This window comes from Erithacus rubecula (genome assembly GCF_903797595.1).
Source record: "Erithacus rubecula genome assembly, chromosome: 10".
Lineage (NCBI taxonomy): Eukaryota > Metazoa > Chordata > Aves > Passeriformes > Muscicapidae > Erithacus > Erithacus rubecula.
This window is the reverse complement of record NC_136662.1, coordinates 26,803,165-26,829,019: the sequence shown is the minus strand read 5'-3', so window position 1 is coordinate 26,829,019 and position 25,855 is coordinate 26,803,165. Positions and strand designations below refer to the sequence as shown.

At 51.7% G+C, this 25,855-nt stretch overlaps 1 protein-coding gene across 2 annotated transcripts in view; it reads right to left on the bottom strand.

Annotated features, from left to right (window-relative positions):
• Positions 1-2,481: 2,481 nt before the first annotated feature.
• The window catches only part of LMX1A (LIM homeobox transcription factor 1 alpha), a 41,730-nt gene continuing 18,356 nt past the window's right edge, over positions 2,482-25,855 (bottom strand). For both annotated transcript variants that reach the window (XM_079313396.1, XM_079313395.1), the window contains exons 5-10: positions 8,615-8,847; positions 4,941-5,110; positions 4,723-4,800; positions 4,542-4,611; positions 4,250-4,420; positions 2,482-3,618 (exon numbers count right to left, since the gene is read on the bottom strand). In XM_079313396.1, the coding sequence (XP_079169522.1) occupies positions 3,458-3,618; positions 4,250-4,420; positions 4,542-4,611; positions 4,723-4,800; positions 4,941-5,110; positions 8,615-8,847 (883 nt within the window). In that variant the 3' untranslated portion in view covers positions 2,482-3,457. The remainder of the gene's footprint in view (positions 3,619-4,249; positions 4,421-4,541; positions 4,612-4,722; positions 4,801-4,940; positions 5,111-8,614; positions 8,848-25,855) is intronic.

Sequence of the window (25,855 nt, the reverse complement as noted above, 5' to 3'; positions counted from 1 at the left end):
TTGCCTTGGGGAGCAAGGTAGAACCTGTTTTCATGTCAAACTTGGCTCTTTTCTTCCTGCCTCTGACAGGAAGGTATCATCTGTCCCAGGGACAGCTGAGAGTGGGCTCAGGCGTGGAGCAGCCCCCCAGAAGGACATCCCAGGGGGACAAACCAAGGGACACCTGACAATCCACATCACCTGCCATGCAGTGACTCCACCACCTGCAGAAGATAAGGCCCAGCCAGTTCTGCTCTGGCAGCATCCATCCTCACCCTGAAATAAGGAACAGGAGGATATGAGATCCAGATGACAGGAGGACCCACATCTGCTACTCCATGGCAAGATTGCAAACTGGGCTCATGTTCGGCCTGTGTCGAGCACAGGGCCAACTGGCAGAAGAACAGCTTTAAAACCATGAATTCTCCTGATTTTGCTGGGCACAAATCCACCCTCATCCATAATTCTGATCATTTCCCAATATTATATACTCTACATAATAATTTTATACACATACCCACATCTGCATCAAGAGACTGTTATTATAGGGTGTCATTACAGTTCTGCAAGATTTCTCAAAGTAGGCAACCAGTCTGTATGACATGAGGGTTTTTATTTGGGGGAAGCAATTTAGCAAGTGTAAATTGGCAGTTGGGCTGATGAAAAACCAGACTGATGCACCTCAAACAGGAAATAGCTGTGGGTGGGGAGGACAAAACTTTTATCTTTGAAACATTATAATAAACCCCCACAAATTTAAAGATGATGTTTTAAGGAGTACCCAAGTGAGAGGAATTTTTGAGGCAGTTTAAATAACCATTAAGGGTTATTGCAAGCCTGGGTGGTGTTCACCCAGCCATTGCCTAGAGCTGATCCTATAAATTGTGCTGGTTTCATGGGCCACAGCAGCTCCTGCCACCAGCCAAGTATTTCTCCAATTCCACCAAGCCTGGTGTTAAGAGAAACCTCAAGCCATAATTTCCCCAACTTGTCCACCACAAAGCAAGTCCAACCCGTTTCCCTGCTGCTGTCTTGAAACAGAGCAAAACCCCAAACCAACCCAGGCAATCCAGGCTGCTCTTGGGCTGCTCTTTATTTTACAACTTGCAAAATAAAAATGACAAGTTTTCTTCTCACAGTCACACCATTTTAGAATTTTTCTTTTTTGCAGGTTGGACTTAGAAAACATTTTCTAACACAGAAGCTGCAGAGCAGGCACTGATGATGGGCAGAAAGGAGCACACCTTGTTTTGAACAACTCAGAAATGAGCTGTGGATCCCCATTTGCTGGCATATTTATTGAACCTCTGTGTGTCTGGGAGCTGTGATAAGAGTAATTCCTTTTGGGAAACACCCACCCATACCTTTAGGGCAGTCCTACCATGGAGTTGCTCATGATCCTAACATGAAGGGCTGGGCTTCATGGAGTGCTAGTCCAGGTGAGAGCTTGGTGAAGACCCCCAGCCAGCCACTCTCACCTTCCAGACCCCCCAGCCTCTGCCTGTTGGCCACACAGGACTCTGCAAGGGCCAGTTTAGTCCCAGACCACAGAACATTATGAGGTCCCACCTCTGGAAGGGTGCCCAGAGAGGCTGTGGATACCCCAGCCCTGGAAGTGTTCAAGGCCAGGCTGCAAGGCCAGGGCTTGGAGAAACCTGGGATAGTGGAAGATGTCCCTGCACATGGCAGGGGGCTGGAGTTGGATGGTCTTTAAAGCCCCTCCAAACCACACTGTGATGGGGTCTATGATTCTGTGAATATTTGATATTGAAAACCCAATAATTTAACATTAACCAATTAAGCAAAAACTTCTCACTACACCCTACCCAAGTCCTTGCTGCCTTGGGAGATGACTCCAACCTTCCAACCTTCCCCTCTCCCAGCCAAGAGGACACAGCCACGCAAGAAAGAAAACACCACGCTTCTCTTTTTTTTCCTTTAACAGAGATTTTTTTTTTTTGTCTTTCAGATTTCACCTTGGTGCGTGATTTCTGACAGTGCTGTCAGCACTTCCCACCAGGACAGGCACCTCCAGACCCTGCTGCACTCAGTGTCAGAGGGACAGCAGCCAGCAGCCAGTGTTTCCAGCCTCACAGCTTTAGGGGCTGTCTCTTCCATCATTTGTGAACAGCAGCACAAAAGGACACAACTCATGAAAACGAGAGTGGGGATGAGGTGAGGGCCAGCTGAAGGCTCGACCCCAAGGAGAACTTTCCCCAGGTTTTCCCACAGGGCTGGTAGGGATGGAGCCAAAGCAGGCAGGGCTGTTCCTGCTTCCCCTGAGGGTGGGGACTTGGGCTGCAGCGTTTCCCAGTGCCAGGACACCAGCTCACACAGGCCTAGCACCCAAATTTGAGGATATAATGGGATGGGGTTGTTGGTGGAGGCAGGCTGGGCCCTGCTGGGGAAGAACAAGTGATGTGGAGAAGCATGGCTGAGCCCTGATGAGGTGGGATGTCCACCAGCTCCAGCACATCCACCCCACACCAACCTCCTGGGACAGGACCTGGCCACCACGCTGTCCCCATCAACCTGCTGGCATAAAGCAGCTTTCTGGACCCAGCCCTGCTTTGTGTTTCAATTGCACCTTGAAACCAGTGGGGCAACCTGAGAACACCAAAAGTAACCAACCCCAAAACCCAAACCTATCGCCTGAAATGAACTGATGCTCCTTCCCTGCCACTGGGCTTTTGCAACCTAAACATAACGCTTATAAAAAGTAAAATTATTTCCTCTTATAACTTAAGTGCATTGAGTATTTCCTTAAATATGGTTCACACTGAAAATAAAGTTACTTTTGCTGTACAGTAAATTTCTGATAGACTTAGAAATAAACTTTTTTTTGTTGATACAATCTGGCAGGCGTGGCCATGCAGCGCAGCACTCCCAGCCGCACGGCTCTGCACGCACACACACACACACACATCCACACACACAGCCCCATCCTCGGGGACAGGGACAATGTCAGGGGTTTTCTAGCTTTCTACACTCGCATGGGAACATCTATCTTTAAAGTCCCTACGTTTAAGCAGCGGGCACTCAAACCTGTTGAGGGAACAGAGGGGGAAAAAAACCAAACCCTGCAGCAACCTTTTCCCCTCGTGTTTCCTTTCCCCAGAACGTTGTCAGCTTTTCAAATTCAAAGCCTGGCTGATGCTGCAGGCTTTCCCCATGAAGATCAGCAGTTTGCTCTTTCTAGAGGTGGGATGCAGCGCTGGGATGCTCCCACAGGAGAACCACCCCCTCCCCCTGCCGAACGGAGAAATTCGTGTCCCCGTTTGAAATTTGAAAACCCACCAGCCAGCTGCAAAAACCACTCCTGTCCCTAATCCTAGGCTCCTAAGAGAAACATGAAACTATGCAACCCATAACTTAACTCGCTCCTTGGGAATCCCAAGCTACAACATTATTTGACGGCATCCCGGCAGCGCCGCTCCCCTCCCTCCCTCCCGACCCTCCTGTGGGGACCAGGCTGCGCTCAGGAGGTGAAGTAGGAGTTCTGCATGGAGTACAGGTGGTCGATGGGGTTTCCCACTCGTGCCTGAAGCGGCCCTGCATCTGCTGTGCCCAGGAAGCAGTCCCCCAGGGTGCTCAGTGAGGTATCGTCGCTGTCCAGGTCGTGGAAGAGGGGCTCGGCACCTTGGGAAGCAAGGAAGGGACACGAGGGGTTCAGAGCCTGCTTCCTCCTCTGGCACCTTGACTGTGCCTGGTACCCCCAGCCTGTAGTGATGCCTCAGGATTTTAGCTTTCATACTTTTCAAATTCTGTACATTATTAGTGTATGACTCTAAACTCCATGTACAGTGTTAGTTAAGTCTTTTCACATTTTGGTCAGACAAAATGATCCCTCTAGCCCTGAAACTCGAGGACACCTTACTGCCTCAGGCCCTGAAAAGTATCAACAAAAGTGAATTATAGGGGAGCAAACTGGGGGAACATAACTTCATGACCTGAGGCTCTAATTGGAAGATTAACCCTTGATATGTAAATGGACCAAATTTATAATTGTCTGAAAAACTCGTGACCATTATCCATTTTGAGTACAGCCCCTTGGGGAGGTTTCATCTGCCTTTAATCTACCTGAGGGCCCTTCATTAAATATATCCCCTTTTAACTTTTCATGAATCCTTTTACCTTTGCCTGTCCTCTGTTTCTATCTAACCCCAAAACAGCATCAGTAACATAAGGTACTTCGGGGTGAGGGAAACCCATCACAACGCAGCATCCCTTGGAGGGAGAGAAGGCAGAGGGAGCATCCCCAGAGCCCTACCGTAGGGGTGCATGTGGTCTCCGGGCATCTGGGGCGGGGTGAGCCCTTGCCGGAAGGGGTCGGAGCTGTAGACACTCTGCTCCATGCCCAGCAGCTGCTGGGGCGGGGCCAGGGCTGTGTAAGGGTTCAGCATCCCCTCCAGCCCCGCGCTGCCCCCGCCGCTCGGCTGGGCTGCAAGAGAAGATACAAGGGAACATAAGGCATTGCTGATGGGTTTTTGGGGTGGATGAGCTCTGCTGGGAAGCCTGGAGAGGGTTGGGAAATGGGGAAACCCAAATGGTGAGGAGGGTACCTGTGCTCAGGCGCTGTGTGTTCTGCTGGTCCTGCTGCTGCTGCTGCTGCCTCCTGGCGAGCTTCTTCATCTGGGAGAGAACAAAGGGAAAAAAACAGGAAAAAACAGAATGAAATGACCCCCTGGACAAAGCCAGGAGGGAGGGAGCCCCAGCAATGAGTGCTGGAAGCACTGGACCCACCTTTGCTCGCTGGTTCTGGAACCAGACCTGCACCACACGCACACTCAGCCCCGTCTCTGCCGCCAGCGTCTCTCGCACCTGGGACACAAGAGGGACAGCGGCGTCTCTCAGCACACCCAGCGTGCCAGGAAGGGTCACATCAGCCAGGCTACGCATGGCTCAGCACCCAGGACATCCCCAGAGCTGGGGGCAGCTGGGATGGGCCCTGCTCCCTGTACCTTCCTGCAGGGCTTGGAGGAGACCTCGAAGGACGCCTTGAACGCCCTCCGCTGCTGCGTGGTCAGGATGGTGCGTGGCCTCTTGGGCCGTTTGTGATCCTTCCCGTCCTCAGCGCCCTTCCCCGAGGCCTGGCCCAGCTTGCAGATGCTGTCCTCATCATCACTTTTGCCTGAGGATGAAAAACAAGCAGGTTCTTTACAGAAAACAGGTGGCGCACACCATGTCCAGCGTGGTCAAAATAATGGGAGAAATTTGAAACAAGCTGGTGTTGGTGGGGAATCTTGTTCTGAGTATGTATGAGAAGATGAGGTTTGGGATCTGCTGCCCCATGACAGCTCAGAGAGTGGGGGAGAGCTACTGCCACTTGAAGTCTGTGACTGCTCAGCCAGCAGATGTGCTTTTGGGTTCTGCTATTCCCCAACAGTCTGAGCAGCTGCAATGTGAAACGCTGGGACAGCTGATCTTCCCTCCACCAGAGCCAGATCTCTGCCTGCTTCACAGCAATTTCCAGCCAGACCACAGCTGGGGACACATCTGGACAGAGACAGAGATTGTGTCTCTGTGCCCAGGCAGACCAAGCTGGGGGAGGTCAGGCTGATGGGTGAGCAGGGATGCTCAGAGAGGGCAGCATGCTAGCCAAGAATCCCTCACAAACACCTCCTCATCTGCTATACCATGGAGGGCAACTCCCTTCAGAGGACAGATTTTTATTCGTACATATAAGGGGTAACTTTCTGCCTGTTATTTCCTTCTTTCTGTGGAGTTTTAAATCTCCCTGAAGGGTCCTTCAGCCTTCACCCCTTAGGTACTCACCGTGATGTGCTGCTCCACTGCATTCCCAGGAATGAGGAAATATGGGAGCAGCTCTCCAGGGCAAGGGGAGGCAAAGATCCCACTGGAGCAGCAAGAATTACTGCAAGAACTACCAGTTTCCTCTCCACAGTACTGGGCTCTCCTGAGTACCAGCCAGCAGGCTGAGAGGGATGGGACAGGGAGATCTCTTCATGCTGGCAGCCCCCAAAAACAGCTGGGAGCTGAGTCTGTCCCCCAGGAATCAGAGCTTGAGCTCCTTTCTTACTCATGGCACATCCATGGCATTCCCACAGCAGCAGGAAAGACAAACTGCTGTTTCCTTGCATGTCCCAGCCCCAGGGATGCAACACTGGAGGAGGTGTGAGAACCCCAGAGAGGGGAAGCCCAAGCTGTGGAGTCTCTGATGGCTGATGGGGCTGAACACTGGCTGCTGCCTCCTCCTCCTCCTGCTCTGCCAAGCTGCTGGCTTTCTGAATACTGGAGGAGTTTAATTTTGATGGAAAGGTAGAGATTTTGACAAATTGTGTGAGAAAGAATGTCAACTGGTGGCTGAACCCGAGCACGAGGTCAGCGCCCCACTCCCCTCCAGTCCAGGAGGGCAGAGACACAGGCTCTTGGGCTCCATCAAGCCCACGATGCTCAAAGCCCACTCCAAGGGGAAAACCCTCTCCTAGCAGCCTCTCCAAGCCCTCCCCCCGCCAACACCTGCTCCCCAAATCCCTCCCAGTGTCAAAGGGAAAGAAGGAAAAGTGAAGCCGGATTTGGCGGGGTATTACTTTTAATTAACTCTCCCTTTCATGCCTTTCCCCACCGAGGAGGGGGGAGAAATTAATGAGTGTCTGGGGCTGCCCCTGACGTCACCTGGGAAGGATGGATATTGTGCGGCGTGCCCTCGCTCCGACCTGCCGGGCCCACATCCCGCCGCCGGGGCCGGGACATTCCTGGCTCAGGAGGATTTAGGGAGAGCAGGAACGTTAGGACGCTTTTAATTGGAAAGCAGGGTCCTCTTTCAGAGGGGCTTGTTTACTTAGGCTGGGCGGGGGAGGCTGGGGGGAGGCAGTAATTGAAGCGAGGGTTTGGGAGATTACAGACAACATATGGCTCGCTTTTTATCTGCGCTTTCTCATAAAGTGGCCCTTGGTGTGCGGTGGATGGGGGAGGGAGGGAGGGTGGGGGGCTTCAAAGCAGCCGGGGGGGACAGGGGAGAGGCTGGAGGAGCTCATCACACCCTGCTGGTGAAGGGCATCCGGGCGTGGTGGGGAGAAGGGACATCACCCTGCACCTCAGTGGGGTCTGGGAGAATCATCCACAGGGGATGTGCATCTGGGCTGCTCCCTGCTGTATCATTGTCCCCAGAGCCATCCAGCATCCCCAGAGGCACCAAAAGCAGACAGGGATGGTGGTGGGGCTGAGCTATGGGGTCTGTGGGGAGATGCCATGGGCCAGGACCCCCGGTCAGAGGCTGCCAGGCCATGTCAGGGGCTTTGGGTTAGGTTTCTGATCAGCCAAGGGGTTGCCTTGCCCTTTTGACTCCCACGCTGGCCCTTCACATCCCTCAGGTCTCAGCTGGAGTTTCCACCAAAATAAGTCTTTCCCCTGGAGGTTTTTGCTAAGCTGAAGCTCTTGGTTTGGCTGGGGCTGCTGGCAGTGGGGCTGGACCACAGGCTGATGAGCCACTGGGGAGGAAAAGCTCCCCAGCCTTTCCCCAACTGCCCTTTTCCCCCACTAGGAACAAGCCCAAACCATTGTGGCTGATTTGCTTTCTCTTCTACATGGTATCTTCTCACTGGTTCTTATTTTAACTGAAAAGGGTTTGTATATCCCAGAGGAAAAAATAGTAATTCTTGAATCAGTTAAGGACTTTCCCAGGGCTAAGGGAAGAGCCAGTGCACTCCTACCTCTCCAGTTCCTCCAGCACTGCATCATCACCCACCAGCTACCCCCAGCCACCCCTCTCATGGATTTGCTCTGATTTTAAACATCACCATCACTAATCGCAAAAAGGACTTTTTTTGTCCTGAGCAAGCAAGGTTACAGAGCTCACACAGAACCCACAAAGACAGTGCTGCAAGACTAGATGGGATTTTGCTGCAGAGGAGGACAATATTAAGGAGAAATACAGGTTTTGGGCAATTTTTGCTCCATATCTATGAAAACCATCCCCATTCCTTCACAGATCTTCTCCCAGCTACAGCACTCCAGTGACAGAGAGCACCAGGCTCTGTCCTGTTCATGCTTCACACCTTAACAACACACTCCTAATCTTGATTTCTACTTTGTTTGAAATCCAGTGCTTTGCTCCAGAAGGGAAAAGACAGCTCCACTTGGCCTCTCCACTGTTGCTGGCAGAGCAGAGAATTTCAAAGGTAAATCCTCTTCCTCCACAAAGCAGACTTTTCCCCAGCGAGGGATTTTAAGGGGAACTGAGAGGCTGGTGAGGAGCAGGGATCTGTGGGGATGGTGTTATCAAGAGGATTTCAGCTAGATCATCAGATCGTTTCCACCCTCCCAGTCCCCAGTGCTGGTATTTCTTACTAAATTTGTCTTCCTGGGAAACATTCGGGTTCAGTTTGCACTGACTGTATTTGAATGCTGGTCAACCTAATCTCTGCCACTTCTCCTGCAGCCCCCATGGGCTCTGCAGTGTCCCAGCAGTGTCCCCATCTGCTGAGGACACAAAGTTTGCAGACTCCCTGCTGCCAGCTCGTGCCTCAGTTTCCCCTTGTTATTAAAAGGGGTGACTGCAGCAGAAGCAGCTCTCTTGTTCTCAGCCTATGAACAGTGAGGCACAGGGGAGGGACAAACCCCACCCCAGCCCCTCCAGGTGCTCAGGGCGGGTCCGGCCAGGGAATTCCCTTACCGGAATCCGAGAGAGCCGGGCTCACCAAGCTCAGCAGCTCGCGCTCCTTCTCGTAGTCGCCCTTACAGAGCAGCTGGCCTTCCTTGAGCACGAACTCGTCGCCCTTCTGCAGGCGCCGCTCGCAGACGCAGCAGCAGAAGCAGCGCAGGTGGTAGACGCTCTTCTGGGCGCGCATCACCAGCTCGCTGGGCGCCACGGCCTCCAGGCAGCCCGCACACTTCACTGCAAACAGCCTGCGGGGAGAGACAGCACGCCTGGGACACCCACAGCTGCTGTGACAGCCCCTGGCTGTGCGGGGGAGTTGTTGGGATGCGCCCCGTGATGCTCTCATTCACCAATGGGGGATGCGGCTTTTGGGGGAAATTTAGCAGTTTTGGGGTTTACCGTGTGAAACCCAACACGGCACAGGTACCATCACCACCACAAGACAGCATCACTTCCACATTGTCACCCCCCTCCAGCTCATGCCTACACCCAAGGAGATGCTGAGACAGCAGAGCTCATCTGTGCCTCTCCACAACCACCTGCAGAAAGCATCCCACCACCCCTCACCCACAAACCACCCTATCCCCACTTGCAAACACATCAGGAATGTCTAATGCATCACAAAATTCTCCAAGGCAGCAAATCTGGGGTTAAGGCCGGTGCCAGACTGAAGACTTGATGTGTCAAAAGGAAAAGGAAAAGCTCAGCTTGTTCCTTGACATTGATGTGACAGTGTTTGAGGCATACCTAATTAAATTGTTCCCAGGTTTCAAGACTCTGGCTTTACACTTAAAAGCCAATAATAATAACAACAGCAATAACACTTTGGGCTGGAACAGAGCTTTTCCCTCTCCCACTTTAAATGTCTTTACTGAGAATGATCAATGATTTACAGATGGGGGAAACAGAGGTGAGAAGAGCAGAGGTGGCAGCATCAGAGGACTTGGAAGCACCTGGAATTAAACTTAGGGCCATATATTTTCAGTCAATGGGATGACCAACAGAGATGTTTGAAGGTAGCAAGCCAGAACCTCCTTGCCACACCCAGATATTAGAGTTCTTGGCTTGGACATCATATAGAAAAAAACCCCACTGTTTACCCAGTCTTGTCTGAAATATCTGTGGGAACTGGACATTATTATTCCCCTGTCTTGGTGACTTTGGCCCAGAAAGAGAAGTCAAAAGTCAGCACACATCCTGCAGAGGGTTACCTCCGAGCTTTCAATCCCTTTTTTTTTTTTTTTCTGTTACAAAATCCCACATAGGAAATGTGCTGAATCAGCCCCGTTCTGACAAGCAGAGGACCAGATATATGCCAAACCCTCAGGGGAAAACCATCAGAAAACGGGGAACTGTTAGAAAAGTGCCTGCTCCCTCCGAGGTTTTCCCCAAACACTGCTGGCAAGCACAAGGGTCTGGACTCTCCCCATGCCAGCCAAATCCTGGGCACACTCACCAAAAGAAGCAGGAAAGGGGTGTTACAAAGTTATATTGTCACCACAGAAAGTGGGAAATCATAAAAAAAAAAAAATGTAGAGGTTAGGGAGTTTATAATTCTCCCTATTGCCATTAGTAGCTTTTTTTTTTTTTTTTTTCCATATTCAGCTTTAATTCCCCAAGTTTACCTACAACTGCCTGTCCCCTAAGATGCATTTCCAACATCCCTGTGACTGCCCTGGGAAGTGAGGGATGTGTATTCCTTGAAAGGGTCATTTTATTCCATGTTCCAGCTCACACGTAACACTGGCTGGCATTAATATTTCTGCAGTCGCTTCATCTTTAATTATGTCTCTTTTATGTCAAAGTGGGGGCTATTTGTATTCATCTGGCAACACATTCTCATCCTCTTTAAATGATGTTTAAACCCTACCTGTTGGGATTACCAACTGCTCTCAGTAATAAAATATTGATAAAATATTCCACTGCTGCCATCTAATCTCCAGGAATAAATGTGCCCAAAATTTGTTTCCAAGGCACTTTTTAGAGAGCCACAAACCTTTGCCAACCAGGCACAGCAGCACCAGCCCAGCAGTGGATGTTTCCAAGCCCAAAGGGTGTTGTACAGCAGGTAGGTGTGAGATTTAGGTAACTGGCTGCCTGATATCAGACACTTAAAGCCCTTTTTAGGCTGCTGAATAAATGACTTTATTCCCAAAGCAGCTCCCACTGAGGGATGCTGTTCAGTCCAGTGAAGGACTCCCCCATCCCTGGGCAATGTGAGCTGCAGAGAAATCTCCATAAAACCTCTTCCATAGTATGAAACCATAAATAAATCCTTATAAACACACAATAAACTGAGACCTCAGGCACTGAAAGGTCACAGGCAGAAAAAACACAGATCTGCCACAGGTAGTAATGGAGAGAGAGCAAAGGGTCTTGTCGGGGTCCCAGCTCCCTTGAGACAGACTGTGCCAGCTACTCTACTGGGACTGGGAAGCAACAGATTGCATGGATAACCCATCATACAGGTAACCCACTCATGGATAAACCCCACTCATGGATGCTGCCCTTTGGGGATAACCCCACAAAGAATACAACCTGCCATAGATAACCCAGCTGGAACCCCCCTGCTCAGCCTGAGATGGGGTTGAAGGAAAATTCTCCTGCAGCACCAGCTCTAACAATTAATTTAACATTTTAGCCTGAGTGAGACACAGCAGCCTGGATCCAGAGAGATTTTCCTCCATCTCTGGGACCTTCAGCTCCATGCCCAGCTTTTTCCTGTTTCACTTATAGCACCTTAGGGATGCTTTAGTTCTCAGAAGGGGTTTTTTTCCCCTCCAAAACCTAAGGTTCTAAAGCTAAGTCAGGCCTGGGTTTGTTTAGGCAGGTGAGAAACTGGCCAGGGCACCAGACAGGGAGACATGGGGATGCCTGAAGGAGGACCAGGCTGACACCAGCAGCTCAGTAAACACCTCACTGAAGCACTGACAGCAAGTGCTGTAAATAAACCCAACACAGCTTAGGAGGAGCTGGAACAAGAAGGTAGTGATGTGGGCAAATTTTATCTCCACACATAGCCCTTCGTGTCTGATCTTAAGAAATATTCTTGTTTCTGGTTTTTTTTTTTTTTTTTTTTTTTTTTTTTTTAAAGTTTAGGTCTCTTTTGAAATGACAACCTGCAGTTTTGGAGCAGAAAGGAGCTGGCAGTGACTTTCAGGAAAATCATGAAGCAAAACATTTGGGCACTTCTGGGGGCATTAGGCCCATCCCTGAGGATGCAGCCCTTCTCCTCACCATTCCTCCTTCCCCACAAAGCATCCCAGACCCCTCTTTTTGGCGTTTCCCATCACGGAAACCTAAAAATACCGCCAGAGGGGCAAAGGCAGCTGTGGGATGCTGCATGCCGTGTCGCTGCCGATGGCTGGGTGCTGTTTGCCTGTCTCGGGGGGGACAGGCTGAAGGAGCCCTGATTGACGGGCGCTTCCCGGCTGCTGTCTGTCTGTCTGCGTGCCCCGCATACAAACGCGGCCCCGCCGAGCCCCGGGGCAGCACGCCGATATTAAATCGTGACGGACGAACCAAGAGCGCTGCTTTGGGAAGGTGAGGCGGCTCTGCTGCCCTCCCTGCCTGCAGTGGGGATGTGGTGAGAGGGGAAGGGGCAGCTCCTGAGTGATCCCGCACTGGGATGATGCATTTTCCAACACCCCAAATTCTTCCTCATCGTGGCTCAGCAGCCTGAGCAGAGCCTGACCAACCCATCAGGAGGTGCTGGGAGCTCCAGCCTGGCCAGAGCCATCCCCAGGTGATGAATCCCACCAAAGTCATGACCCTGGCAAAGGCCACAAACAGCCCAAGGGGCTGGCAGTGAGTACCAGCAGGAGCCAGAGGGAGTGAGGACACAGGATTGAGTTGTCTTGGCACTTGGGTCATCTTCTCACTCACTGCAAGGGGGGACATCAGCACTAGGTCCTTGAGAGGATGGCAGTGGAAAAATGCCACTTGCTGTCAACCCTGCACCCATGGCTTGGGAATGAGCCACTGCCCTGCTGCTGCTGGGCTCACACCCCTGTCCCTGCTCCAGCACTCAGGGAGCTGTAGGAGGAGGCAGAGGTCATGGAGCATGGCCAGGCAAGGAGAGGGATGGTGACACTGAGGGTATCCCCCAGCTGCAGCCATGGGGCACCACGTGGATCCTTGGAGAGAGGCGCTGACACCACATGAGCAGCTTGGAAAGGGCTGAGTCCATCTCAGAGCCATGGAGAGCAGGCTGGGGATGGGAAGCACAACCCAGAGGGCAACTCCACATCAAGGATCCCAGGCACCTCCAAACCCACCCTGCGTCTCCAGGCTCCCAAACTGATGGAGGAAAGCGCCAGCAGCCGCCCTCACTTCCCTCCCTGTGCACCCCAAGCCCTCAGGGAGCTCTCCAGTGGGACAGAGGAGGGATGTTTTCCCCGGGGCTCTTCTCCTGACCCTTCCCGGTCTCCCAGCTCCCTCCCCCCCGAGGCGGGCAAGTGTTCGCTTTACTGCCTGGCAACGGGGCCGGGGCTAAGCTTGCTAAAATATGAGTGTTTTTTGGCTGGAGTACCAGAAGGCTGCAGTCCTACAGAGAGAAAAAAATTGAGCACTCCATGCCATGGCTCCAGAAAGGGGGAGAATTAGGTTTCACACCGAGCAGGCTGGACCATGGCATTCTTTAGTTAATGCTTAACAAACGCCCAAACAAAAGCAGCCAACTTCGCTGCATGTTTGTAAAATGTATTCTCAGCAGATTCAGGTTTATTGGAGAATTCGCTCGCTCTGCAGCAAGTGGCGTTTTCCTTTTTTTTTTTTTTCTCCTTTAATTTCCCTTCTCCTCCCTTCCCCCCCAGCTCAAGCCCTTCTCATTCCTGCTGCCTGAATGCATCTTCCAACACTTTGAGGGGACATGGCAACCGGGCTGAAATGGGCTTATTTCACCCCAGGGGCTGACGTGAGCTTGCCTCCACGGCCCTGGGGTGCAAGTTCTCCCCAGGGTTCAGCTGAGCTGCTGCTGCCAAAAAGCCAAGATTTGGCCTCTGTCAGATTCACCCCTGAGCACTTGACTGGTGGCTGTATGCTCTGAGAGGCCAGGAGAGTGAGGAAGGGAGGTGAAGGCTGAGACTCCTATTTTTGGCCTCTCTTCACCTCACACAGCTCTCTCAGGGTCCTAACCCAGTGGTTCTACCCCACCCAGTGTCCCACTGTGCCATGAATTCCCTGAGAGTTCATCATGGCAGTGGATGCCACTAAGCACAGCTTGCTCTCCAAGGCAATGGCTGAGGTGTGGAGGAGGGGGCAGCCCCATACAGGGACCCAGAGGCTTTGAAGAGGTTAAACTATGGGGTCCATGCATGGGTGTTCTGAAGGAGCATCCCTGAAGTATCTTCTGCTCTGATGCAAGTACTTAGGCAGGTCCCATGTGCCCCCTCACAGGACTTGGTCCCACAGAAGAGGACACTGGTGATGAGGGACACGCTGGGGAGCTGGTGGCAGAGAGAAAAGGGGGGGCAGCAGAGGACAGCGAGTTGATGCTGGGCTGTTCAACCCTCCTTCTGCTACATGGGAACCATCTGAGCTTTCCCAGGAAAGGGCACCTTCGCGCCTGACTCCTGGATAGGGTCCAAAAGTGGTCACTTAACACCTCCTGGACCCTCCAGAGACCACGGCGTGACACGCAGGGGCACTGCTACAATGATGGGGTTAAGTAAACAGACAAACGAAGCCTTCCCAGCCAGCAGCCGCTGCCAAAACACACCAGCAGCCCTCAAGCCTTCCCTGCATCCAAGTAAAAGGTCGAGCAAGTGAGTATCTTCCAAGGCTGTTTTGTGTTTCTCCATTTCTGATCACGGACACATTATTAAGACTTTCACCAACAACGTTCTACAGCAGCTGGCGGCTCTGTCTCCCCTCCAGGAGCCTGATAAAAATCCTCTGCTTGATTGCAGGAGTGGCAAGAAAGTGATCTCCTGGGCAAGGCCAGAAGGCCAAGACCAAAATGCTGATTTCCCCCCCCATTTCCCTAAAGGCCAGTTCTTTTTGTGTCCCCTCCACCCTCAATAACAGTGTATAGCATCAGACGGGGAGTTAGTCCCATCCCAGCACTGATGAAGCAGCAGGTTTTACAGGAAGGGATGCAGGTAGGAGGGGGAAGAGGCACACACACCACCACATCCAAACCCAAATGCCATCCCAGTGAAGCCAACCCAAGGATCAATCCCACCCAGCAGTCCTGCATCCAAGCGATGCATCTCCCACCAAGCTGAATTCTGAGCAGCGACCCCCCCCATCCCCCCCATGCCCCCAAGAAAACAAGGATAATTGAAAAACCACAATATCACTAGTCAAATTTAATATTGAGAGTGAGTGAGCGGGAGCCAGAGGTCAGAATTAATTACACCCCACCATATTTCAGCACGCTGCTGCAGCTCCGTGTCCTTTCCTTGGGGAGCAGTGCTTCCACAGAGAGGTCGACAGACATTATTAGAAAGGACTGATTTAAACGTACCCCCAGGAGCTTTTCAGCTTGTCTCTTCAGAGCCTTTGTTTGTACTGAGATTAATGGAGAGGCAAATGATGGAAAAGCAAAGTCACCAGGAGCAAGAGGATGTGCCATTGCTGCCGCCACCACCCCGATTTGGCTGGCTTTGTGAGCGGGGCAGGAATGACCAGGAGAGAAGGAAATGCTGTTCATGTCATTCATTTTGTGGATAAAAATGTGAAGATCTTGAAAACTATTCCTTTTTTTGTTTGTTTTCCAAGAAAAAGATACCCTCGCTGAAGCCTCCTGCAGGCTGGCTTTCCTACCCTCTTGGGGATTTTACACACACGCTGTTTTTTGACGTGCTGTACCACTGTGGGGGAAGGAGCTATTTTCATTCTGCTCCAGATTAATGTACTCCTCTTGCAAGTCATTATATTTGTTTCTGATTCTTTAAAAAATCTCCTGTGATGGGAATTAATACAGGCACAAACCAAAAGTAAACCTTTCTATTTTCCATTAAAAAACCCATCAAACTAACAAACAAAAAACAAAACCAAAGTAAAGGAAAGGTAAAGCATTCAGATCAAACAGAGAAATCCCATTCCTTGGGCACCGTCAATACTTTACTGGTTTGAGCCCTGAACAACCTGATCCATACCCAAGTGAGCCCTGCTCCAAGCAGAAGGATGGAGAAGATTTCCAGTCCTTTCCAGCTCCTTTCTGACACCATAAATTCACCTCCACCTCTTACCAACAGGTTCAAAAAGGGATCAGGCAAACCCAGGGGACTGAGTTCAACACCTGCCTGGACCCACAAATCCAACCTCATCTTCAGGACCCCCCAAATCCCTGCCTGCCCAGGACAGCACGGGCTCCCTTGGCCTTCTGAGGCTTTCCTGGAGCATCACCCACTGAGGCCAGAGCGGGTGATGCTCCAGCTAGGAGCTGCTCTCCAGTCTCCTAGGCTACAATCAAGGCTTGCCTTTTCCTTTATTAAACAGCAAACCCACGTTCCCCCCAAGGACTCTGCGAGCATCCAGGGATGGGGCTGCAGGAGCCGCCGTTTCCCAGGCGTTTAAAATTCACGGGGTGTTTGCGCCAACGTGCCGACGCGGCAAATTCTCATTAGGAGGCGGCCAATATCCTGTGGAGCTTCCCGGCGCTCCTGTGGCCATAAAAATCGCTGGGCTGTATAAAAGCCAAACAGAGCAAAGCCAGTCGGACACAGGCAGCAGCTGCTCCGGAGCAGCTCGGCAAACAGAGAGTGGCGGGAGCGCGCCGGGAGATAGCGCTCCGCCGCCCGCCTTATTTCTTGCCTTATCTCTCATTTCCCTCAGCCTTTTGCATAAATATCACCTGCGAGTGTTGTCAGGTTGTTGGGATGGAGTTGAGGGTTTGTTTCTGGGGTTTTTTTTTGTCCCCTCAGTGGCGTTTCCACAATGGGAAGCAGCTGTTGTGGCTGCTCCGGAGCAGAAGCTGCGCTCGCATGGAGGTATCTCAGAAGAGGCATCCTTCATACATAGCTCCGTGCACTAGAGAGCACTATAACATGTGTTTCCATGAAAGTTTGCTAGCTACTCAGCTAAACAGGCCTGCTGGAAATGCCAGAGGAATATGCTCTGGAATGAATGGAAATATTCATCTGAAATGACATTAAATTTAAGCCATCTTTTCTTTCTCCCCCCTCCTAGCTCTGCTGAGTTCCTGTTGCTGCTCTCTCCTGTTGTGTGCTCTCAGGATGGGGTTTTGGGAGAAACAAATGTTTGGGGTGTGTTTTCCAGCCTCGTGGCACTTGAGACAGGGATGAGATAACAGATGATGGTACATGGGGGGGATTTCATGCCGTCAGTGGTGTGAGGAGGCAGAGGCAGAGCCAGTCCAGCCATGGGTAGCAGCTCATCCTCTGTGATCCCTGCTCTCAAATGATACCTCAGACATGGAAAACCTTTCGCGGGCCTGAGCATCAGCTTCTGGGAGGTACAAAGCACCCTAGAGTGGCTCAGTCTTACAATAAGAGGGATAAAACCTCAGGAAAATTTTACTATTAAGAGTTCAAAATCTGCCTGAGCTTCTCTTGAGCTTTCTCCTCTTCAGACTGAGGAAGTTCACATTTTTAGCCAATGTTCTCTTGAAAGGTCGGTATTATACCATTGCAAATCCAAACATCTTTTTTATTTCTGTGTAGTGAATGCATTCCAAGGTGATTCCAGAAGCCCCCAGAAAAGGCTCCAACTGATTTCAGTAAATGACAAGAGGTTCCAGACCCTGACACCAATCAGAGGGGTCAATATCCATCATAGGGAGAAGATAATCAAAATGCTCCAAAGTGGCCTAAAGATGCTTAGCACTGGAGCTGGTTAAGAGCTTCCCCATAAAATAATTTTCCTTTGTTCTACTTGCACTATTTTATATATATGTGTGTGTATATATACATGCACACATACATGCATGCATGAGGTATTTCTTCCTGAAAAATCTTAGCTTTACACAGAGATTTTTAAATCCAGCCACGAGCCTAAGTTCAAGTCACACTGCAGGGCTGTGCCCAGGGATGCTGAGCCATCTGCCAAAGAGGGACTCGGGCACTTTGCTCCATCCAGCCAAAGCCCTGGCTGGATGCCATCTCACCACTCCCTATCCAAAACCTTTTTCTGGAGCTTTTTGATCTAAAAACATATATTTTCTTTTATCTTTGTTTTTATTTTCCCCTTAACCATTTGGATTTTCACACCAAGGAGCGCTGAGGCACCGAAATGTCCTTCCAGGCAGAAACTATTGATGCTCTTTCCCACACACCCCTCAAACCCACAGCACCCACAACTCTCCCCAATGCATCCTCATCACTGAGACACCAGAAAAGGCTGAGCAAGGACATGGCAGCAAAGAGCAGAGACCCCTACAAGAGGAGAGAAGGGTGCAGGGACACCCCTGTCCCCTGTGCCAGCACTGGGTTTATACCACAGTCACGGCTGCAAGGGTACAGGGACAGTGCCCAGCTTGCCAGGCTACCTGAGACAGGTCCCAGCGCTGTCAAGGCAGCAGGATGAGCTTTTGATGAATTAGATGGCAAAAGCAAACATGCTTTCTCTAGGAAACAGGCTCCTGCCACTCGTCTGCTCAGGGTTATCTCAGCATCGGGGGCAGCAGCTCTTCCCGGCAGCCTCGGGCGGCCATGGAGGCAGGATATTACTTTGTTGCTTATTCATTTTATTGCTTCTCCTTTCTAAATATTTGCTTGGCAGGGGAAGGATTCCCTTTACACCGTATCTGTTTTTACAGGTCAATTGAATTTCTGGTGCTCTCAATCCCTCTTTCCCTCCAATTGCATTTGCAAAACAAATATTGATTGTACCAATTAGCTGCGAACCCCTCGCAGAAGATATCCCAACGCCTTCGTTTGGGAGAAGGCTCTCCCAGCAAGTGACAGTGGGATCTGAGTTCCAAATTCCACCCACAGCAACCAGAAATGTGCCCAGGTAGGAGGTCAGATCTGACCAACTTGTGATTGTCAAATCATATCCTTTAAATTAAAAAAATTAAATATTTTCCCTCAAAACGTCTCTAGGGTTTGCCTGTGCAGTGTTGGGCTTTTCTGAGTTGCCCCACATCCAACCCAAGCACCTCATCACACTGCTCTCACTGCTCCAGGTTTCATCTGTGACTTCCTTCAAAGGTTTTGTAAAAATCCACAATTGCCACAGGGAGAAAGGAAAGACACCTTGGTGGATAAAACAGTGTTAAAAACTCGTTGGGTTTCGCTCTGGTGAAGTCTAAACAAATGTAAAGAGAACAAGTGAGGTGACTGCTGCCAGGCACAGTGGGGATTCTCACCCTTTGGTGACTGTCACTTCTGCCAGCTGCCACTGGGACAGGGCACTGGCTGGGATGGTGATGCCAGCCCCGGTGTCACTCCAGCTGTGACACAGCCCCACAGGCTCCCAACCCACCGGTGGCCACTTGCAAAGCGTTCAGAGCACACTGTTAAATGTGTCCTGCCTGTGTCAAAAGTCACAGCTCAAGGCAAAGGTGCAGGGGGTGCAGGAAGAGTGGCAAGGGGGAGCTGATGGAGGAGCCAAGGAGGTGGGACATGATCAGCCAGCCTGTCTGCAGGAGAGGGGATTGGAGCAGGAGAGATGCTGGGATGGAGGAATCCATCCCAGTGAGGATTCCCAGGCTGCTGGGGATGCCCAGCCTCCAAAAGGTCTCTTTTCCCAGGTTTCACCCTCAAAACAATGCTGCAAATTCCAGAAATCAGGGAAAGTTCCATCCCCCTCCACATCCCCTGCAGCCCAGGGAAGGCAGATTGCCCAGCCAGCCCCAGAGCACAGGACTGGCCCAGCACCAGGGGGAAGTGCTTTTTCCCCCCCAAAAACAGGGATACTTTTTTCTCCACATTTCTCTGAGTTACAGCTGGATGAGTTCAGGTTCCCATTGCAGTGCTGGGATAAAATGAGACAAGAACATAGAGCAGTGGCCTCCCAAGAGCCAGACCAGGGTGCAGATCCTGGCACCCACGGGGGGTCAGGTCACCCCAGCAAACTGGACCAAGGCCAGGACAGAGCTGTGGATGTGTAAGATGCTGACACACAAATATGAGCCAATCCATCTGATGACAGCATGCACACATCCAGCGTCCCGGGGTGGAGGGCGGGAAGCAGATGCCTGGTTAGAGAAAGGAGGGACCAGCCACAAACCACTCATGCTCCTCTGCAGCTTGAACTGCTTGTTTGGCTCTGTGTTTTGGGGCAAGGCCCATCTCTCAAGTTTAAAGCAGCTGAATTGAGCCCAAAATCTCATTGAGTCATCCTGGAGCTGGTTCTGCCACCAGGCTGTTCCATCCCAACACGAAGCCAATGATCCCCTTTGGGGCTACGAGGAACTCAGGGTGAGAGAGAGAAGAAGTAGCCCCCAGTGCTGTCAGCTCCCAGCATCTCACCTGAAATGGGTGACAGTGGGTACTGGAGGCTCTGTGCTCACAGCTTGGAATTGGGTGAGAATCCACCTTTTCACTCTTCCCCAGATACCACCTCCCATTTTAAATGGGAAAGGGAGCTCTCAGGCTGGCAAGTCCCACAAGCTTGGAAACAACAGAAAGCTTGGTATTCACCCTCAATCCACGTCAAAGGACACAATGGGAAAACCAAGGTCAGGAGCAGTAATTTGTTTTGCCAGCCTGTCTCCTGGACACACAGAGCAGAGGCAGCTTGAATCCCCCTCCCTCGTGTGTCCCATTCCCTCTGGGTGGCATCCCTAAGAAGATGCCACCATGCCACCTCCCAGCCTTGCTGAACCCTCTAAAGGTCAGCACCGACGGCATGTCCACCACATATGGTTATCAGTTCTCCGTGGGTCCATCCATCCCTCCACCACAGCTGGGTGAACAATTCACAGCGCATAAATTTATCTAGCAGATCTCAGCCCACGTGCTGTTTGCTAACAGTCTGTGGAGAGGCTATATTTTATCCCTTTGGGTTTCTTGGCCAGCATTCAAGCTCCTGACCCTGATTTATTCGCAATCGGTCAAGAGGCGCATTTCATCTCCATAGGCCACGTCTGCACAGAGCTATTCGGAGCACGTGGCTCCATGTCCCCCAGCAGAGGCAGGACACCTCTCCACAAGCAGCCCCAGCTCTCTGCAGCACCTCCAAGAGGCGAGCAGGGGGTTTTGTGTTCCAAACCCTGCCTGCAGAGAGCAGCGTGGTGGGAGCAGACTGCACCTCTCGCCATCAGAGCTCCAGATGCCAGCCCAGGCTGGCCCCCTGCCTGCCCTCAGCCCCTCTCCCATCTCCTTGCCCACCTCTCTGCCTATTTATAGCCATGGAAGACCTTTCACAGTGCCCAAGTAGCCAGAGAGTTCAGTGTATAGGCGGGATGGTAAATGCCACCCTTCGACTTTCCAAAATCCTTCCCCTTCTGCCTCCCAAGGGAGCACCCACCGAGAGTCGTAACCCTGCCTTTGGGACAAAACCTTGGGACCAGCTAGAAAGTGTCTCTCAGAGCTGCACCCATCACCAGCCTGGCTCTGGGGGGGTTATAAAGCACCCTATGCTGGGTCTCAGCAAGTCCTTCCTAGGTAAACAATCTCACACACGTGAGCATTCCTCTGTGAAACAAAACCAAGGTGATGGGAGAGGTACAGAGGAATCCACAGGATTCAGGGAAAAACAGTGAAGCACCAGTGTTAGTAGTGTGAAGGATCAGGGTTAGCATCAGCCCTATCTGACATCTTCATTGGCAATTGCAATTAGGGACTAATTAGCATGTTAATAACACTCGTAGAAGATAATAAACTGGAGAGGATGGAAGGGAGCAAGGCAATCTGAAGGGGACCCCGGAGAGATGAAAAAAAAAAAAACAACAAAGGAAATTCAGCTTGGAAAAATCCAGCTTCTGCAGTTCAGGGAAAAAACATCCGGAGCAGATGCTGCGGGAGGAGGAGGGAGGCGGGAGGAGGGAAGCAGAAAGAGGCTCGGTGTGGGAGCACAAGGGGAGGCAGCCCCCTGCTTCCCTGTGAGCCAGGGCAGCCTGCACGGCTTCACCAGGCAGTGGGAGAAGGAGCAGCACCTGATGGTGGCAGAGCAGCCTGCTGGGGTGGGCTTTTCCTGCAGGAAAAATTATATTCCCAGTACAACCATTAAATGAAACCTGACTTTGCCTGGAGCTGTTTCCCCCCACACACCTGGACTGGCCACACATGGGAAAGTGAGAGGTGGCAGAGCTGTCACCTTCCCCTGTGTGGGCAAGGCAGGGGGACAGCAGTGCAGAGCTAATGGCTGTGCCCATGCTATGAAAGGAGACCCCCACACCCCAGCTGGACATGGCAGCAATTCCTCTCCTCCTCTGCAGAGCCTCACAGTGCCTCCAGCTCTCAGCCTCTCTTGACCAGCATGATGTGCCAGATGCCCCTGTTTTTTGTCAGGCTGAGGCCTCTCTTGTTTCCTCCACCACAAAACCCCCAGATCCACCAGTGAAAACTGCCCCATAACTGATGGGACATGGGATGCAGGGTGGACCCTGAGAGTGGGACACCTTGGTGATTCCAGTCCTGGCATCACAGCTAGCCTACACTTAATAGTGAAATGGATAGAACTGTTTTCTTGTTGAGAAAATCCTATAATTACTCAAATGACCAAAGTGAGGTAACCGGAGTGCCTTTCCTACAGGGATCCTCAGGGACCTGCAGCTGCTGGCACAAACCCTGTGGATGCAAAACCAGGCAGGATGCAAGCGCTCACAGTGGGGAGGATGGTGGGGCAGCAGCCTCTCTCACACTGCTCTGCCTCAGGAGATACAAAGCAAACTGCATGAAGCACCCCTCCAGCAGCAATCTGGACTTTGCCCATCCCCAGATGCAGAGAGTGAAGAGGAGAGCTCAGACAGTCTTGCCTATCTTTGCACCAACAGCTCCTTGTGCCAAACAAAAAGCAGCAGCCAGGACTGCAGGAAAGGGCTGGGCCCATTACAACCCCCTTCATCCTGAGACACTCTTCTGCCTCTCAGCTGGAGCCCTACAGCACCAAACCCCCCAGGTGGGCATCCTTGGGAGTCCCTGTCTCCTCTCCCAGTGCCTGATAATCCAGGCACACCGACCAGGACCTGAGTCACTGTCACTTGTCCCCACCACCTGGTGACAAGGAAGGTCACACCAGCCGTGTGTCACGGTGTCTCCTCCAAACAGCTGCTGTCACCCCGGATGTCTGAGCACTCCAGCCCTTCCCTGCAGCATTTGGAGGGTTTAAAAGCACAACCAGTTCAAAGCAAAGCTCGAATTCTAACCCACCAGGACCAGTGCTTCAGCATGCAAGAGCTCTGGGCAGCTGCCCCACATTGGGAAGGGGCAAGAGTTTTATTGCCCAAAGGGGAACTGAAGTGGTTCCTGATGCTTGAGTGCTTGGAGGCAGGCAGGGAGGAGGGGAGAAGCTTTTCCATGATTTGTGGGCTGCTCTCAGGCTGTCCCTGCTGCCAGGTCTTGGGCAATTTGATGACTTTTGTTGCAAACTGGAAGAACAGGAGACATATGTGAAGGAGGAAACTTGCATTCCTCTCGCCTAAGAAATCCCTTCTCACTTTCCCCCAAATCACACATACACCCAATTCCAGCCTCTCTGGGCTGGCTTGGACACCAGCTCCCCTCCCACACCCAGATGACCTACTCATCCAGAAATGGCCAGGGCCTGCGGCTGGGGCGTTATCCTCCTCTCCTTCCCTCCCCATGTCCTGCCTGCACAGTCCTGCTGACAGCCAGGGCAGGCAGGGGAACCCTTCACCTTCCCCTGCTGAGCCAAGCAATGGAAAACACCAGATAAAGAACAGCCTCTCCCAGCAGCACCAGTGCAAAGGGGACCTCAAGCCCCCAAACTCACCCCAGCCCCTCTACAAGCTGCATGCCAAGCACCTCCACACCTCCTCCTCCTCCTCCAGAGATGTCTCCAGTGGCTTGCAAACATGGATGTTGTGTTTCTCTGTCCCTATTCCCAGAAAAAAACCCCACACCTGGCACTGTCTGCCTCTAGGAATGGTGATCCCCAAAGTCAGGCAGGGATGTGACTCACAGGGTGGTTGGACACAGTGATGGACGTGGCACACCGTGCCTGGATTTCTATAGTATCTCCCCTCCCCAGGTGACTCCTGTGTCCCTGGAAGTCCTCTGTGGGATGCAGAGGTGGGAAAGGACTCACACAGGGCTGAAACACAGCAGTGACATCACCACCTCAGGCCACCAGGCCCTGCACGGGCAGGCAGAAAGCCAAAGCCAGCCTCGGTCCCTGTGACAGCCTGCAGGGAAGGAAGGCACCAGGAGGAAAATCATCTGAGCACGGACACAGCCCAAATCAAAGCCATACAGAGCCCTTGGGTAGGGAACCAACCACTGACACATCCTCCCTGCTCATCTCCAGAGTGCTTCCACTGCAGCCTAATGCTGTCACCTGCTGAACACCTGCTGGGCTGATGCCTCCTGGGGTGGCCAATGTCAAGAGTGACCTGTGTGCTGCCAGAATGGAAAGGTCCCTCCAAACTACCTCCTGAGAGGCAGAAAGGAAGGGACTGCTTTCAAAACAGCCTTGTGACCATCACCAGGTAATTCCCACCTCTAACTACGAATCACAGAATATGATTTTAATCACTGATTAAAAACCTGCCTCCAATGGAAAACCCAGTCCCTCAGGGCCAGCCCTGGGGAGCTTCTCACTGGTGAAAAGGTGAAGCTGGGACCTCCCAGGAAAAGTGTGGGGAGAAGCCCAGCAGAGCTGGGTTAAGCAAGACCCTGCAATCTGGCCACGGGACGTTCGCCTCTGCAATCTTGGCTTTGCAATGGGTTCACAGGTCCATTTAACAAAGTGAGACAGAAAATTGGACACCAGTGCCTGCTCAGTGCAGGGAGAGCCACCCTGCTCCCAGCCCATCTCACAGGGGCCTCCTGGATTTCTTTTAAATGGAGAATAAAGACAAACCCCAAGCTCAGACCCAAATTAAACACAACCTCACACGTGCCCAAGAAGAAAGACCAGCAGTAGAAGTGGAGTACAATCCTCACAGAGACTTCTCCATCCCCATTTCCACACCCTGATGAACACACGGCTTCCCGCTTGGGGTGGGACTCTTCTGGGTAAGAGGAGAAAAAGCTCCGGGGTGGATCCTGCCATTTCCTATTCCAGGAAGGCCAGAACCCCTTTGAACTCTGTCCTTCTGCTGGAGAGAGTGAAATGCAAAAAACACACACCCCAATGCTAATTTAGACTCACACCTTCCCCAGTGTAAATCCTGAAAACATCACTGAGCCCTGCGTGTGCCAGGCAATTCCACAACACAGGGACAAGTGGGGTGGGATCTGCTGCAGCAACAGCAGGCAGACAAATATCAGCCACTAGATTTGCTCTTTCAAGCCCCAGTGCCTTGCCCCAGGCAGCCAGCAAGACTATTATTAGGACTCCAGGCAGCCTGGCCTCTGACTGCTCTCCCTGCAAGCGCTGCCCCATGGAAGGATGTGCAATTCCCACCACGGTAACCTCATTGCATAGATATTGGATTTGGGAAATACTTTTTTTTTTTTTTTTTTTTTTTTTTTTTTTTTTTTTTTTTTTTTTTTTGCTGCAGGCGAAACAGCTCCTTTCCCACACCTGCCCTTTCAAATGAGAGCAGTTTAACACTGTTTGCAGAGCTAAAAAAAAGGAAAACCAACCAAAAAAACCAACTAACCATCAACATCCCTAAAGCTTGCCCAGCCCCATCCCTCTGGAGCAGGGAGAGCTGAGAAGAGCACAGCAGAGGAGATAGTGAGCAAATGAAAGGCATTTCTGGAAGGGGGAGGCAGCAAACACGCCAGCATCTCCCTGTGAAATAGCTCAGCAGCCCCATCCCTGAGCTGGGGAGCTGGCAAGGAAGGGCTGGGCTCCCCCCAAAAACCTGCAAACAGCTTCAGGACTGATGATGGCAGGAGAGGAGAGATGGATTGCACACCAGGGCAGCTTGTGAAAGTGAGATAGGCAGCGCCTCCCTTGCTCTAACAGTTAAATATCTTTGTGAAGCATCTCCCTGAGCTGGGGTGAGCCCAGCAGAGGCACAGAACCACCCAAGACACTCCCACAAAAGGCTGCAAGGCATGCCAGTGCTGCTCCAGTGGGTGCTGGCAGCCTTAGGCATCCTCGAGCCAGTACCACCAGCCCCATCCCAGGCTGCTCCTCCAGGAGCCCCTGCAGCTTTACAACTCACCTTTGGACCTAACAGGACCCCATTTTTCTCCCCAGTGTTACATGTGGAACAAACCCTCCCATAATCTCATTTTCCAGGTTGTAAACTCACTCATCAGTGGA